Raw genomic sequence first — 17,548 nt, forward strand, 5'->3', positions numbered from 1 at the left:
CCCCTAATGGTCAGAAACCTTCGTCTAATTTCAAGTCTAAACTTCCTAATATCCAGTTTATAGCCATTCGTCCTCGTGTCTACATTAGCACTAAACTTAAATAATTCCTCTCCCTCCCTAACGTTAACCCCCTTGATATATTTATATAGAGCGAGCATATCCCCCCTCAGCCTTCTTTTGGCCAGGCTAAACAAGCCAAGCTCTTTGAGTCTCCTTTCATAAGGCAGTTTTTCCATTCCTCGGATCATCCTTGTAGCCCATCTCTGAACCTGTTCCAGTTTGAATTCATCCTTCTTGAACATGGGACACCAGAACTGCACACAGTATTCCAGATGGGGTCTCACCAATGCCTTATATAACGGTACTAACACCTCCTTATCTTTGCAGGAAATACCCCGCCTGATGCATCCCAAAATTGCATTTGCTTTTTTAACAGCCGTATCACATTGGCGACTCATAGTCATCCTGCTATCAACCAGTACCCCAAGGTCCTTCTCCTCCTCCGTCGCTTCCAACTGATGCGCCCCCAACGTATATCCAAAATTCTTATTATTAATTCCTAAATGCATGACCTTGCACTTTTCACTGTTGTATTTCATCCTATTTCTATTACTCCAGTTTACAAGGTGGTTCAGATCTTCCTGAATAGTATCCCTGTCCTTCTCCGTGTTAGCAATACCCCCCAGCTTTGTGTCATCCGCAAACTTTATTAGCACATTCCCGCTCTTTGTGCCAAGGTCAGTAATAAAAAGGTTAAATAAGATCTGTCCCAAAACCGATCCTTGAGGGACTCCACTGGTGACCTCCTTCCAGCCCGACAGTTCACCTTTCAATACGACCCTCTGGAGTCTCCCCTTTAACCAGTTTCTTATCCACCTTACAACTTTCATATTCACTCCCATCTTTTCCAATTTAACTAACAGCTCCCTGTGTGGAACCGTGTCGAACGCCTTACTGAAATCTAGGTAAATTATATCTACCGCATTTCCTTTATCTAAGTAATCCGTCACCTTCTCAAAGAAGGAGATGAGATTGGTTTGGCACGATCTACCTTTAGTAAATCCGTGTTGCAATTCGTCACAGTTACCATTGACCTCTATGTCCTTAACTACTTTCTCCCTTAAAATTTTTTCCAAGACCTTACATACTACAGACGTCAAGCTAACAGGCCTATAATTACCCGGATCACTCTTATACCCTTATTTTGCTTGGTACACACACCTTTTAAAGCTCTGACAATGTTCATATTGTGGGATATGGATATAGTCTAGCTAAGACTAGATGTTTCCTGATGCCATATATCTTACCAAGTGGGCTGTTGTTAGACAGATCATATTTGCCTATTTCCAAGAAGCGTCCATGTCTAGCAAGGCAACGGAGACTGGCCTGGAGCTTTTCTTCTGCCAGGGAGTTTAATACCAGGTTGACCCCTACAAGAAAGCAGTAACAGTATTTAGCATAATCTTTCCTGGCAGAGAATCGGACACTCTCAGTGACTTTTCCTTATCTATACAACCAGTTCTAGCCATGATCTTTCTAACTCTGCAACCCTTCTGGCATCCACTATTCTTTTCACTCACCTTTTCCATTGGTAACCCGCAGTATATGTTGCTCAAAGGAGGTATTTCTGGAGTTGGCAAAGCTGTTAGCATCCAGCTGAGGGAATCTTGTTTGGAGATACTCGCGTTTCTCAACAGAACCTGACAACAGAGGAGCATTTTATTTTCCTGAGACACCAGCACTACTTGGCTCATACATTCCACTGCCTTCTGCTGAAACCTCTGCTAACAGGACAGGGCTAGGATGCAATTCCGAGGAGCTCTCAGTCACCTGTAACAGAGCTCTGGGACTTTACACCTGGAGATCCTCTGGACAAAGGTAGGTTTATAGCTATTACCTTGTTCCTGTTAGCAAGTTAATGATGGCTTTATTACAGCGAGGGACAAACCAAGTCACACACTTTCTTTGGTCACATCTCAGAGAAGCTACTGTATCTAAAGATACAGGGACTTATTTTCTTCTCATACCCTTGTAACTGTGACTTCATTGGAGTCACTCTCAATTTACACTAGTTAAATGAAGATAATGATGCTCCATGCAGAGGTAAGGGTGTTTGTGCATGTGTATGCATTTGTTTCTGGCAGGGAGAAAGGGGAAGATTTTGTTATGTGGCCAGCAGCTGAGAAACCTGAGGTCAAGATTAATATAAACTGGTAGGAAACTGTGCAGAAGGTGAGTTACAGAAACAGGACTTCATTACTTACCTACAGTAGCAAAGACACGGCAGCCCATGCTCAGCGCAATAGCAATGGCTGCCTGGCCCACACCCCCTGAGCCTGAATGAATGAGTACACTCTCTCCCTTCTTCATACCACCTCGAACAACCAAAGCGTAATAAGCAGTGGCATAGACCACAGGCACTGAGGCTGCCTCCTCCAGAGTCCTAAAGAAAGGAAAATAAAGAATTTTCAGTACTGGAAGAAGCAACTCCCTGAATCTGGAATGGAGGGTGGAAACCACACTGACTCTCCAATTTGTACAAAAATGCAGCACTGTGCCTCTTTAATGGGAATACATGCGTAAGTCTGCATTGACTCCCAGTTAACCTTCACTGCCAACTGAAGGCCGCACTCTTGTTCCTTGAAAAGGTCCTTAGTAATTTAGGGCCTGACTACCTCTCTCTGTTCACACCCACTGATACAGCTAGACTCTTCTGGCACAATGCAGCTAGCAGTGCCCAGGGTGAAGCTATTACAACAAAAGAAGACAAAATATTCTCGGTGGAGGGCCTTCAACTGTAAGCCAGCCTACCAGAGCAGGTAAAACTGAGCCCCACTTACTTACCTGTTTTAAGAGCATACTGCAAGTCTCACCTTTTTGGCCAAAGCTTTCAATAACAGATAGTCAAAACTAAACCTTCCCCCCAGTGTAGATACACCCAAGTTACTGAAGCAAAGAGAGGCAAAGAGAGGAATATGCTATAGCTCAATAATGGTGCTTAGCTACCGCAGTGACAGATACCAAGGTACAGGACACCAGTGTCTGTGGGAAAACTGATGTATAGAATGCAAACAGCACAGGCCAGTCAAGAAAGTTGATACAAGACACTCTAATCAACCCCAAATGAGACTTCAGTTTCATTCAGGCAACTGCATGGTATAATCTTATTAACATGTGGGAAAAACAGAACAAAGAGACCTACCAGTTCTCTGGCACCTCCCACAAAAACCTCTTGTCAGAGTCCACCACTGTAGCCAGCCCTTTTGCTGGGAGCAATCCCATCACCCTTTTTCCAGTGGGGTCCCGTCCTGAGAATTCCATTCCCAGCATGCACTGCTGCAGAGTCCAGTTACCTGAGAAAGGGATAGAATTATTTCAAATGAAATTGCTCCTGTAAAATCCTCTGGGTAAAATATTCACCAACAAAAACCATCTCTCTGAAGTTGTGATTAGAGTTTCCCCTCTTCTTTCTCTCTCCCCAGCTCCAGGGAAAACATCTCCAAATCCTGAAATTAGCTTCCTGCTTGCATATCTCATTAAACATAGTTGCTTATTTTCTCTTCCTACAAACTCCCCAGAAAGCTGAGAAGCACTGCCAGTCACAGCTCTAGGATTAGCTGAACACAACAAATCTCAATTTCTATTCTCAATGCTATCGTTTTAGCTTCTAGCTTTCTTTTGGGAAACTGTACTGAAATCTCATCTTGTTTGCACGATCTTTTCCTTCATCTCTGAAAAAAAACCATCACACATTAGGTCCTTTGGGGATGCTGGAATTCAGTCACTTGATCTATAGACAAGAAGGATTCACACTAAGACTCTAATTTAGTCAAAGAATAGACACATTTACGGTGGCTAGACTAGGTTGGGGACACTCTCCAGTTCAGTCAGCTAACAACCAACCACCACCAACGCTACTTTAGTTCTACACAGCTTCAAAACTGCTTTACAGACAAAATATTAATTCTCACAACTCCCTGTGAGGTAAGAGTATATTAGCTCCATTTTACAGGTGGAGAAACCAAGGCACAGAGCACTGAAGTGATTTGCCCAAGGCCAAAGAGGCAGTCTATCTATAGCATGAGTGGAGACTGTTAGCTAGGAACTCCCAGATTCTAATCTTAGTTCTTAAACCAGAGGTGGGGAAATTTTGTGAGTCGAGGACCACATCTGGGTGGGGAAGTTGTATGCAGGGTTGGGGTAGCGGGTTGGGGTGCAGGAGGGAGTGCAGGGTGTGTGTGGGGGGGTGCGGTGTGCAGAAAGCGGCTCAGAGCAAGGGATTGGGGCAGAGGAGAGGTGCAGGGTGTATGAAGGGGCTCAGGGCAGGTGTTTGGGGTGCACAGAGGTGCAGGGTGCAGCAGGGAGCTCAGGGGGTTGGGAATGCAGGAGGAGTGTGGGGTGTACCAGGGGGCTCAGGGCAGGGAGGATGGGGGGTGGAATGCTGGCAGGGTTCAGGCTCTGGCCTGGCACTGCTTACCTAAAGCAGCTCCAGGATGGCAGCAGCACTCACTGGGGTCAGGGCAGGCTCCCTGCACGCCTCCTCTGTTCCGGCCCGAGTCACTCCAGGAAGCGCTGCGGCCCCTGGGGCGGGGGGGGTGGGGGGGAAACAGGTGGGCAGCGGAGGGCTCTGTGCGCGCTGCCATTGCTGTGCCTCCAGGTACCTCCCCCGACGCCCCCACTGGCAGCTCTTTCCTGTTCCCAGCCAATTGGAGCTGCTGGAGGCAAGGGCAATGCACAGAGCCATCTGCCCTCCTGCCTGGGGGCCCCAGGGAAGTGGTGCTAGCTGCTTCTGAAACTGGTGGGGGGCCTGCGGCGCCACGGGAAGCAATACCACGGGCCGGATCCAAAGCCCTGAGGGGCCGGGGCCAGTACGCGGGCTGTAGTTTGCCCACTCATGTCTTAAACTGACACCTTTTGGGGTCTTGGCCAAGTTACTTCACCTCCAACTCAGTTCTCCTTTTCTGAAAAGGAGTAATACTCACCTCATATGTGAGCTGTGGGGTGCATTAAATTAAATACTATATAAATGCCAAATGGTATTGGCACTGCAGTAGCACTCAGGAGTTCCTGGCACTCATTTCTATGTTTAGACAATACCTCTTATTTTCAAATACCAACCTTGCATAAGCAAAGAAAAAAAAAAAAAGGCTGATTTACATCTAGTGTGCTGGTAAAACTGGAACATTCTCGTCACACTTGGAAACTTATTTACATAATTTTAGTTGTGAAAACTGCCCAATCTCCCCAATTCACCTGGGATAGCATCCGGAGGGAGCTTCCCTGTAGCCAGCATAATATCACGGAAATTAAGAGATGCGTAATAGACCCTGCAGAGTTGAATGTTAGGATTGGTGGTGTGGAAATGGCGAAGTGGAGAGGCAATCCAACGAAGGGATGAGAGGTCCCCACGGGTCAGCACATTCACATAAGCATAGTCTGTCAATTCCTGAGGCTGAGCTGCAGGAGAACAAGGAAAAGCCAGCGACTTCTTTGAGGGGAGAGATCTTTACATGGCATAGACATTTCATTTGATGGAAGAGGTTCCTTGTACAGTAAGGATAGCATGCATACTATGGGACAGAAAAGGCATGGGAGCCACACATGGGTGAGGGGAAATTTTCCATTTATAGCTAGCCAGTTCCTCCCATTCACCCCAACGAAGACCCTCCTTTCCCTGTAATCTCAGCTGAACACTACAAAGCAGCTCATTCTACCTGGTGACATTGGCACATGGCACTGTCCTGTCATGGAATTGGGACAGTAATTGCCCAAAGGTACCAGTATATCAGGTACCAGTACATCAGAGGAGTAATTCCTTGGGCCAATAAAAGAAAAAGTACCTCCTCAAATCTCACTCCAAGACCTGTGGGGGGAAATGCTGCCAAATGACTATCAGGCCCTGATCATAAAAGTCACCTTGCTGCAACAGAAAGTGTCTGAAGGAGCCCCACTTTCCATCACGATACACATTCATCACCAGGTCTCCCTGTAGGATTTTCTGCATCTCACTGGCAGAAGGGCTTGTGGGAGGGATGGCCAAGGAGGAATTCAGGTTGGAAACAAACAGGCATCTAGAAAGAAAACAAACATTTAATCCACATTTGTCATTTTACTTGCTTCCCTGTCCTGTTTTGAAGAAACTGATGGAAGATCATCGCCTCTCCAATTGTGACTAAACATTGCTTTTTTGTACCTGATCCTGTGACCCCCTGGTTCCTGGCGAAGACAGTTCACCATTCCCACAATTCCTGAATTCCCACAGCTGGTAGCAGTCAGCCACACAGGCTGCTCAGATGGATCAGCTAAGATCACCTACAAGAGAAATCCAGCCAGGTTGATTAGGCTTCACAGAAAAGTAAATGGTTCTTATTTCCATAAGAGATGGTTTAAAAGAAACTCTCTGGTTTCCCTATACACAGGGAAAGAGCTCTGTGAAGCTTAGACACCCTGTTTTCAAGGCTTCTTGTCTACTGTATGAAAGGCCTGGAAATAGGAGAGACATGTAGCCAACTCCATACCACAGGAATTCTCACCTTTAAAGATTCCACCCACTTGTAATGGGTCTCCTCTACAGGCAGGAAAATTGGGATCTTGGCAGAAGCTTGCCGGCGGCACAGGAAGATGACTGAACCAAAAAATGATTTCTTCACAGCAACCAAATTCAACAAGGTCTTCCTAAATAAATCCTCCCATTCTGCCTGCCAAAGCAAGAAAGATTAAAATTATTGGCAAAGAGTCAGGAAAGATTAGAATTGCAAACTAGACTTCTACTGTGTGCAACATGTCCTCAATGGAAATCATCAGCTGGTCCTATCCTCCTATTTCTATACAGACGGGGTAAGCTTTTGCCAGAGATCCTATGCATCAACCTGGTTATTTCCTCCCCAGGTCAGTTTGATAAATACTAACTATGATAAGACTATTGTTGAGTTTTACATTGAGTTTTACACAGGACTTCTAATAGTCACAACAAGTCACTACTTCCACCACAGCAGCTCTCCAAATTGTCAATAAAGATATTCACTTTTATTTGTATTACCATCGTGCCAAAGAACCCTAATCATGGACCAGTACCTTGTTGTGCTAGCTGCTGTGAAACACAGAACATAAAGATTATATTGCAACTATCTTAGACATGCTACACATATTTTGGGCACGCCCAACTTAGCAAACTAATAGAATAAATATTAGGTCACATCTCAGACTATAAAATCAAGAGGTCCTTACATGTTCCAAAATACTGAAGTTGTAGAAGTTAGAGATCCCTCATTGAGAATAATGAGGACTGTGGTGGCTCTCTGCCTAGCAAGAGTAATGCTGCTTATAAACAATGACGACTGGATTTAGGGGTTACTGACCTAGGTCAGGGGACTGGGACCAAGAAATACAGAGTTCTCTTTTCAGCACTTTTGGTTGTCATAAGTAAGTTAACAACAGCAACAACAAAAGTAGAGTGGACACAGCAACCTGAATCCCTCCATCTGGAAGGGCAGCTAGCAGAGAACAGGAGGAAGTGGCTGCAACATTTTCTAGAAGCAAGTGACACTGCACCAAAAGAGGAGGAAAATTAAATGCTCTTCAGCTGTATGCGTGACAGGTCCAGAGGCACATATAGTTCTACAGTACAGTCTAACGCGAGCATGAAAGGGACTGGAAACAGAAAAAATTCAAAAAAAAAAAGTTTCAAGAGTACTTTAATTCATGCAAGAGTGTCACTTGGGAAAGCCACATTTTCTTTCAAAGATATCAGGTGCCAGATGTCCCTCAGCTATGGCACTTCACTTTTGCCACCCTAGGATTCTGACAGGATAAAAGACTTAAGGAAGGTATAAATCAACGGGAAAAAAAGTGACTTATAAAAGGCACAAGGACAATTGAGTAACTTTGATTCATAATACCTCCTTTTATTACATGTTTAGAAAAAATTACTGAAGAAGTCTAGTGATCACAACAGGTCAAATTCTGCATTCACTTTACATCCAATGGTGCACTGTTAATTTCAGTAGGATTGACGGTATACACGAGGAAAGAATCTTACTCAGTGAATTTGTTACTATCAAGACAGACTTCCAGTAATTGTAGGAGAATTAGGTTATAAACTCAGATTCACATTTTATATTGCTGATTGACAAAAACATTGCTGTGCAAAAGTCTGATCTTTCAGTAAAGAAGGTTCTGAGCTTGCACCATTCCCTCACCCTTGGATAAAATGCAAAATGCAAGCTCATGCTCATTAATCATCTCAGAGGACTTTTTGCAAGAGAGTTGGGCTGTTAAGAATCAGTGTCTCAGCTACATTCCAACTCCAGGGGATTATATTTAACTCCCTTATCTCCATTTGTTGTTTCAATGGGTTATAGTATTTTTTACTTCCTGTCCTAAAAAGAAGTGCTGTGTAGCACTACTGAGTAGCTGCTATGTTCCATTTAAGCATCTGGACTGGATAAAGGATCTTTATGAAGCATTTTGGAACCTCACAGGGAGAGAGAGACACCATGTAAACAGCTACTGTAATCGGGGCCGGCACTTCCATTTAGGCGGCCTAGGCAATCGGCTAGGGAGCCAGGATTATTGGTGGGTGGCATTTTGCCGGAGGGGGCGGCAGGTGGCTCCAGTGGAGCTGCCGCAGTCGTGCCTGCAGACGATCAGCTGCTCCCGCGGCTCCGGTGGACCTCCCGCAGGCACCACTGAGGCAGCTCCACCGGAGCCACGGAACAGCAGACCCTCCGCAGGCACGATTGCGGCAGCTCCACCGGAGCCGCGGGACCAGGGCATGGGGTGGAGAAATTGCCGTGCGCCTAGGGTGCTAAAACTCCTAGTGCCAGTCCTGACTGTAATTTGTTAAGGCTTGGCTGTGCTATAAGGATACTCTTGTCCATGGCTCTCTCTGGAGCCCATCAGACATTCTGAGGTTAGACTGTGTCTCAATGCTTTGCAGACTCCACTTTCTCATTTTCCTAGATGCAGAACCCATTGCCTTCAGCATTCCAGAGCAGGAAAAAAATAGAACAAAATGTACCTTTAACTCAGAGACCCCATGATAATACAGCAAACAGACTAGAGCAACTAGTTTGCAGATTGAGTATGTTTTCATATGGAGATCCATATGAACTAAAATGGGTCACCTGAAATACATTATGAAAGGAATTTTGACCTAAACTCACCTGAATTGACTTCTCTACTTTTGCAACACAGATGGATTCAGAACTAGTCTCTGCTGACTAGGAATATTTCTATACATTCCTGAGAAGGGACAAGATAGGATAGAGCAGCCATTCAAAGAAATGAACAGCCTGAGATTCTGTGTCCAAGAAATTGGAGTCTAGGGCTAACTGTAGAGCAAACATCAAAAGAGTCTGGAAAGCCAATTGCTTACCTGAGCCAAGAGGCCTCTCTGCTGAAGATCTGGAGTTGTAAGGAAACTGATGATTTCTCCAAGCGTTTCTCCTTTGAGAAGGGTGTGCAGTAAAATAAACCCTCCTTCTTTCACTGTGGCTGCCAAGTTGGAGAGAATCTCTGCTGGGTTCCCAAAAATGCTCACTGAGCAGTTGCACACCAGCAAGTCAGCACTGGTCAGGTGTCCAGGAGGAGGGCTGATAGGATCCCACTGGGCAATGGAAACACCAGTTTCCTGCAGCTGGCTTTCATTGACTGAAAGGATCTCTGGGGCTTGGTCAGTGGCAGTGTAGTCCAGTTGTAGCATGGGCTGAGTATTTAGGAGACCAGTAACACGAGAAAACAGACGTCCATCTCCTGCCAGAGCCTGCAAGGAAAGAAACAGAGGGAATAAGATGAAAATCCTGAACATCGTTAGCATGTTATGACAAGAGAAGAAAAACTGTTGAGATTTCAAAGCCTCTTAGAGATTCAGTCTATAGTTTCTCATCCTGGGGTCCCAACTAACCTCCACTATCTTCATCCTGTGACTGGTAATGTTCTCCAGTGCTATATCCACACAAGCCTTCAGCTCAGGAGAATCTAGCAAGGCATTGAGTAGGGGATCATCCTGGAGATGCATCTTCTCTCGAGTAACAATCTGTTCTAGCTCTGAATACAGGTTTCCATTCAGTTCCAGGTGGCAGATTTCAGCAAGGATGTGGAGGAGGCCCTTCTGCATGGACACAGTCTCTCCAAAGGCCCCCACTGTCTCTAGCCCTGGGATGGCCAGTTTGACTCCATGGAATGCTACTTTCTCCTGTAATTTGCAAATCAGACCTAGAACGGAGGAGGAGAAAAATCAGTTCCTTACACAGCTCTTCCTCTTCTTCCAGTCCTGCAGAGGATTCCTTCTCCAAATAAACAGCATCACTCATGGCTTCCCACAAATGTTAGCCATGGGTCTTGGTTACTGTGTGGCCCAAGTATGTAATCCATACAACCCAGTTACAGAAACTATTTCCAAATAGGAGATCATTATTATCGCTGATTTGTATTGTGATAGCAGCCAATCAGGATAGAGCTTATTGGGGTAGGCTCCATACAGACACAGTAAGACCGTCCAAGAGACAAAAAAAAAAAAACAAAAAAAACCCCCAGATGTGACCCCTTAGTGACTGCGGTTAAGAGCTCATGTCAGACATGTGACATGTTTGTGCCACATGTCTGTTTATTTTATATATGATTTGTTTGATTTACTTAAATTCCTGTGTTTTGGGAGATTCTTTTGGAGTGGGGGGGGCACTCAGGGTTAGAGAGAGACTAAGTTAGGGTAAGAGGAAGGGGGGGAAAAAAAAAGGGAGTGATGAGAAGGATCCAAATCAGGGAAGTCCTGGCAAGAACTTCTAGGAACTCCCAGAGACTCTTGCTAAAAAATTCCACCAACAAATTTAATATCAGATCAGTTTTCTTGCTCGGAAGATAAAAGATCAGTTTCTGGATGCTTCTAGATCATCTGTGCCAGGAACACCTTCCCTGGGGCTCAGAAATATTCCTGAAGAACAAGGTTTTTGCCTTTTGAAGAAATATTCCGGGAGAATGGGTGGGATTGTCCTCCCTGGGTCTTCATCCCACCCCTTAATAGTCTACTATGCTATGAGTATCCTCAGTAGATTTCTCCAGGAACAAAAAAGGTATAAACAGTTCCAACACGTGCTCAATACCTCCTGGAGCTGTACCCTCCTTGGTTATGGTCAGAAGAGTATGTTTGTGGTTTAGGTGAGAACATATGAATAAATGCATCTAACCCTCTTCGCAGGCATAAGAAGGAAATTTGCATCAAGATGGGTTGTAATATGTCTCCTGCCAATATTTGAAAAGCGACTGGGCTAGACTCCTCCCAGAGGTGTTGAGGGTTAATATACATCCTTGTGCATCTTCAAGGACAACTGCAGCAACTGACACATTCAACCCTGGGGAAGGGGAAGTATATCCCTACCTCCACCCCACTCTGGGAGTCTCATAAAATTCCAGCTGTGACTCCATAGGAGCCCTGTCTGTTGAGGATATCTTGGAGAAATGCTGAATCAGCCCATCCCTTTGGTGCCAAAAGGCTGGGTTGGTGAGTCAGCTGGTCCCCCAGCAGCAGTTCCACTGTGACTCTGCTTTGGGAAAACTTTCTGCTGCAATGGGTCACAGCTGGCTTTTGCCAGTGGACTGAATCACAGACACAGTGTGCATGTCAAGGCTAGAGTAATTTGGACTTATTTCCCTCAGTAGAAGCAGGGACAGATCCTTGCTGTTCTCCAGGCAAAGATTCCAAGAGGCTGAGCAGGTACATACTCTCACCTCACAAAGAGCCCTTGACGCCTGCTCACCATCATGGTATAGTAGTACTGAAATCCCTTTACCTTTGCAATGTTCCAAATGGGCACAAAGATGGGCCTCTGAAGACAAACAATCACTCTCAACATAGGGCACAAAGCAAAATTTTTCCAGAGTTGGAGGTCTCTGTTCCTGCTGTCGCCGAGGTGCCACAGTAGCATGGAGCCCAGAGAGCCGAACACCTCCTGCCATGATGTTATCGAGGCAACGGTCAACAACAACATCAAAAGCTGCAAGGCAAGAAGAGAACATGCAGATAAATGTTGAAAGTTCCACATGAAGAGGCACTGCTGTGCTTAATATGGTCAGAGAGAGTAGGTCCTGTGTCAAAGTACAAAGTAGAAGGAGTAGCAGAGTGACTTGGAGACCCATAGGTCTTACAAGTCTCTTACTATTTTGGGCAGGTGAAGCTGCTTCAGAACACCTGGAGAGCCATAAAGAAGCTGGGAAAATTCCAGTTGTGGCAGAGGATTCATTACCTTCAGTATCATCCTTGTATTTGTGCACTCGCTCTTGGTGTAGTGACGGATCAATGCACACAGAGCGTATTCTAGTGGGTAAGCGGAGGCTGTGACCTGTCTCACCCAAGATGATCATCTGCAGCAAGGTGTCAAGGAAAGTTACCCAGTTCCCATTCCACAGGACTTTTCCTCTGTTACCTGGGGAAGAGAAACAGCCCCATCAGTACTCTTTCACCCAGCAGACTTAGGAGAACATCTGCTTCGAAAGACAGATGAACAGAGATCTTATTTTTTTCTCATTTTATCGACTGCACAGGCTCTGCTCCACACAACTATACCTGGGAATGCATGCCTGCCTGCTCTGCCCAGCAGAGACCAGCCTCCTCACTGCTCCATCAATACAGTTACAATATTCTTATCCTGTCATGCACTTAAGCACGCCCACTCCATGACACTTTAAATACAGTCCTTTTAATAAACAGATCACATTCATTCACATCATTAGTCATAGAACTTCCTTGATTATCTTTCCTATAGGAAAGGCACACCTTCATTGTTCGATTCTAGAAGTCCCTGGAACGTTGGCCCATAATCATAACCACGCAGACGCAGCTCTTTGTAAATATCTGCCTTGGACAGACTGAATTTGGGCCTCATGTTTGGTGGGGTCTCCAAGTCAACTTGTTGGTTACGGAAATTATTTAGAGCAGTTTCTTCCAAAAGGCAAATTTTCCCTGACAGACATAGTATAGAGAACAAGAGCAGTCAGTGTTCAGACATACACAGCATTGGATTCTTCACAGTAGGCCAGGACAGTCAGAATTATCCACTTACCACTTACAGCCAGGTTTCCATTCCCAGACACTTCAAAACAGTGCGAAGCAGGTAGAAGTCTCACCTCCAGCTGTGTTGAACCTGCAAACGAACCCAGAGATTGCTGAAATGTGTGTTAGGGAGACCCTTCCATCTCATGTATCTTCTCATGCACTCCCTCCACTAATTGTCCCAAATTCCCCGGAAACTCCTGTTTTTAACACCATCTTCTGCCCCACTATACACAACACGGAACAGAGATAACATGATATCCCACTTCAGGATGTATAAACAGGGTAAGGTGGAGTGTAATGTATTTGTCTCCTTCTCTCTCCCCACTGCCATGCACTCTTCCCTTCTGCCCATCTTTCCCAATCTTTACTATTCAGGCTTGAGATCCCAGATGCAACCTCTCTCTCACCTTTGTTAGAAAGGATTGTTGCCTGATGGATTGTAACCTCTTCAAAAACAACAGGCATTTGTTCCATGGCAATCCCCAGAGACCGTGCCAGAGTTCGCCAGGCTAGCACCAGGTACCCAGTTGCTGGATACAGAACTCTGCCATCAATGCAGTGACCAACCAAGTAATTATCAGAGGATTCAGAATTCATATCTGCCAGTTAAATAAGAAAGAACAAAAATTCCTTTAGAGCTCACTCTGAAGTCTTCGCGTCCTGGAAGGTAGGAATTTCCAGGAATTTCCTAACAACCCTCCTGGCATATAGAGGTCTTAAAGCTGCTATTGTTCTGAACCAGGCCAACCTCCCAGATTTGGTCAGATCACTTCATTTCTAACTTCAAGAGCAGTTCCAGCCATATAAAGTTAGCACACCCTCTTCATATAAGGTTTTGGTGATGCTGCTTCGAGGACTTTATATTCCCATTTTGTGAACAAGAGAAACTGACGTAGAAGTGAGGAAGACAGGTACGCACCAATATTATAGATTGATGCTGATGAAGATCCCCCAGAGCCGGTGGGAAAGTCTTCAGCTTTTGGGACATCCCAAGTCTGGCTGTGGTCCCACAAGATGTAAGGAGATATTAATGGGGTTCCCACTGGGGCAGGATATTCAACAAGTGGGAACAGATTATTTGAGAGAACATTTATTCTGGAAAGACAAAAGGTCAAGAAAATTTAGTGATTGTAGCTCTGACAGTGGTGATAAGGTATAACAGTCTGTGGGATTCCTATAGAAAGGCCAACAGCAAACCTAGCACCAGAGTACACCAGCAACAGTCAGATTTGCAATTATAGCACCAGCAGTCCCTGAGACACAATGCTTGTATCCAGGAGGTAGTCTAACCTCTAGTTTCAAGAGTCCTCAGAATTTAACTCCTCTTGAAAAATGCAACTACCTCAACCCCAGCAATATCATTTTCTTTGCAATAGTCTTAGGTCTTCATAGCGACCACATGACTGTAGTAGACACATATTCCCTAAATCGTTCTACAGGCTAGCTAAGGGGCTGTCTCAGTCCCTCTCAAAAGGTACATACCAAAGGAAAGGACACAAACACTCTGCTCTCAACAGCTCCTTACCCAGTTAGGTAGATCTTTCCAACATGTGTCAGGAAGAACTCCAGATTGTTTTTGTGCTCTCTCTTCATCAAAGGTAGTATGGTGCAGGTTGATTTCAGACTTCTCCTCAGAACAGCCTGATCAAGCAAGATCATTGTCAGAGGAATTCATTCATTTCCTGGTTGTAGCAGTCCCCCTCCCCTTCAGCTCTCTCTCTCTGGACCTTAGACTTCTTCTCTGGCTATGACATTAAGTCTTTTGTTTGAAGTTCAAGTACATTTGTTTGGCATGGGGAAGGAGAGAGAAGAAAAGGAGGAGGACACATTCCCTTGAGCAGAGTCAAAAGTATAATAAGGAGAAAAATCTACTTAATAGCCCTAAAAAACCACCAACCAATCCCCACACCTCAACATACTAAAATCCCACAGAAACACAATGAAAGCCAGGAAATGCAAAAGAGAAGGTGGTAACAAAACAAGTGAAACAACCACATTTGCTTGGTCATGTTGGGCAACTCAGGCATGCTGCAGGTGCAGCAGCACCCCGGCTTGAAGCAGTAACAACCATCAAATACATGGTTTCTGCTTTCAGCACCCCCACTATAAAAACTGTTCTGCCACCCCTGGCACAACTTGCATATTTTAATGAGATACATTTTACAGAAAAACAGTAATGTAAAGCTGCACACTGACCCAGGGGGGGGAAAAAAAAAAAAGAAGAAGAGAAAGGGTAGTCAGTGCAACTGAGTTAATGTTGATGGTGCTATATGGTAACTTTTGTATTGTCTCACTGGGTTCAACTGTAGAAGCTTAATGTTGCATTAACATTGTTCAGTTTAAGCCTCTCTTTCCCAGTGGCTGAATCTTTAAAAACTCTTACCAAGCCTTCTGAACATCTGTATTACTTACATCTAATGGAATTAAAAATCAAGATATTATTGTATACCACGTTAAAAATGCTACTACCCTTGTTTTTCCTTTCCCTTGTCAGCTTTACAATTACCACATAACTTTTAGTCATGTTATATCTTTAATTACAAAGAGTTATAATGGGTGGACAGGCTATGGCCTGTCCAGCCCACAGGCTGTTTTAAGCTGGCCCTTGAGCTCCCACTGGGGAGCAAGGTCTTGGGCTTGCCCCACTCCGGCACTGCGGCTGGGAAGCAGGGTCAGGGGCAGCTCCACGTGGCTCTTGGAAGCTATGGTATGGCCCCGCTCCAGCTCCTACACCCTCCAGTGGTCCCCTCTGGCGCTCCAATGGGAGCTGCGGGGATGGTGCCTGGGGGATGGGGCAGAGTGCAGAGCCGCCTGGCTGTGCCAGAGCGGGGCAAGCCCAGGTATGGATAGACATGCATGCTTCTCCTGTCACAGATGAGCTTCAAACTACCATGCTGCACTCAGTGAATACACTGCTGCTCCATTGAGAGGCAGTACCTTTGTACCAGTAGCAGTAATTCCTCACCAGGAACCTGAGTCACTTTGTGCTTTTGCTTTAATGAAGTGTGGGAAGTGGGCATTTCAAAAGATCAAAAGGCTGTGAACCAGGCCTGAGGGTTGAGAATAGAGATTCTTCTCCCTAGAGAAGCTGTCCAGAATTTCATTTCCCTTAGGAATCTCCTATTTGTGGAGGCCTAAAATAAAACAAAACACTATTTCTTTTAGGAATAACTACCTTTTCTCCTGCTAAGGCTCTAGCACCACTTCTATGGCTTCCAATTCAATAGGGCCAATAAATAAATCAATCAATCAATCACTGCTCTCAACATTATCTCAGAAGAGGAATTCCAAAATGGAGAGCTTTTGAGCATAGCTAAAAGTACATCTGGCCATAATTTCCTTATAGGTTGCAACTCTCAAAATTAAGGCCACTGAGGAACACATCTTTCTTCCCAGCATAACCAGTCATTGGATCCTTAATTTTCCAATGGTCACAGACACCTTCCTATCTTTAGTCTTTCCATGTGCAGTAAAAGCCACAAGAAGAAATGGTTACTTATCGTAACTGTGCTTCTTTGAGATTTGATGCAGTCATGTATGCCACTTAAAAGTTACTCACAAGCATCAAGAGGCAGAGGTCAGGGTCTCTGGATTGCAGGACTACCCTACCAAAACTAGCATCAGCCCTGGAACATAGTGGATCAGAAGCTAAAATATGAGTCAACAATCATTCCGGGACGTATTAGCAGGAGTACTGTAAGCAAGACACAAGTAGTAATTCTTCCCTTCTACTCTGTGCTGATTAGGCCTCAACTGGAGTATTGTGTCCAGTTCTGGGTGCCACATTTCAGGAAAGATGTGGACAAACTGGAGAGAGACCAGAGAAGAGCAACAAAAATGATTAAGGGCCTAGAAAACATGGCCTATGAGGGAAGATTGAAAAAACTGGGTTTGTTTAGTCTGGAGAAGAGAAGACTGAGAGGGGACATAACAGTTTTCAAGTCCATAAAAGGTTGTTACAACGAAGAAGGAGAAAAATTGCTCTTCTTAACCTTTGAGGATAGGACAAGAAGCAATGGGCTTAAATTGCAGCAAGGGTGGTTTAGGTTGGATATTAGGAAAAACTTCTTGTCAGAGTGGTTAAGTACTGGAATAAAATTGCCTAGGGAGGTTGTGGAATCTCCATCATTGGAGATTTAAGAATCCATGCAAGGGTGTTCACTGTCTATAGAGGAGGAGGCCCTCTTTTTTTTGCTCTCACAGCTTGAAAAGGAAGTAGAAAACCATAGGTCAAAAGTCCCAAAATACTAAGTACTGAACCCTGAAACTTTCCAAAGGAACCTCTGAATATCCCGAGACGTTGCTATTTCTGAATTAGGGTTCTAAGCCATAACATAGTGGGCGAGTTCCTGTTTCTCAGAATCAAGATGACCATAGCACCAGACTGTGCTGCAGGAACCACGTTCTGGAGCAAATATTCATTCTTCCATTGCATATAAGGGATGAAGAGAGTCTAGAGAGACTCGAACCAGCACCTGGTAATCCAGGGGAGAGCAGCCC

At 44.9% G+C, this 17,548-nt stretch overlaps 1 protein-coding gene across 1 annotated transcript in view; it reads right to left on the reverse strand.

Annotated features, from left to right (window-relative positions):
• The window catches only part of FASN (fatty acid synthase), an 83,934-nt gene that overhangs the window by 35,269 nt on the left and 31,117 nt on the right, over window positions 1-17,548 (reverse strand). Inside the window, exons 15-31 of the mRNA XM_050919909.1 lie at window positions 14,574-14,689; window positions 13,968-14,143; window positions 13,456-13,647; window positions 13,056-13,136; window positions 12,770-12,955; window positions 12,240-12,419; window positions 11,787-11,990; window positions 9,905-10,215; window positions 9,377-9,763; window positions 6,534-6,698; window positions 6,194-6,312; window positions 5,917-6,071; window positions 5,254-5,457; window positions 3,203-3,353; window positions 2,265-2,443; window positions 1,581-1,700; window positions 1,308-1,430 (exon numbers count right to left, since the gene is read on the reverse strand). Coding sequence (XP_050775866.1) covers window positions 1,308-1,430; window positions 1,581-1,700; window positions 2,265-2,443; window positions 3,203-3,353; window positions 5,254-5,457; window positions 5,917-6,071; window positions 6,194-6,312; window positions 6,534-6,698; window positions 9,377-9,763; window positions 9,905-10,215; window positions 11,787-11,990; window positions 12,240-12,419; window positions 12,770-12,955; window positions 13,056-13,136; window positions 13,456-13,647; window positions 13,968-14,143; window positions 14,574-14,689 — 3,049 coding nt within the window. The remainder of the gene's footprint in view (window positions 1-1,307; window positions 1,431-1,580; window positions 1,701-2,264; window positions 2,444-3,202; window positions 3,354-5,253; window positions 5,458-5,916; window positions 6,072-6,193; window positions 6,313-6,533; window positions 6,699-9,376; window positions 9,764-9,904; window positions 10,216-11,786; window positions 11,991-12,239; window positions 12,420-12,769; window positions 12,956-13,055; window positions 13,137-13,455; window positions 13,648-13,967; window positions 14,144-14,573; window positions 14,690-17,548) is intronic.

The sequence above is a fragment of the Gopherus flavomarginatus genome, chromosome 12 (assembly GCF_025201925.1).
Source record: "Gopherus flavomarginatus isolate rGopFla2 chromosome 12, rGopFla2.mat.asm, whole genome shotgun sequence".
Lineage (NCBI taxonomy): Eukaryota > Metazoa > Chordata > Testudines > Testudinidae > Gopherus > Gopherus flavomarginatus.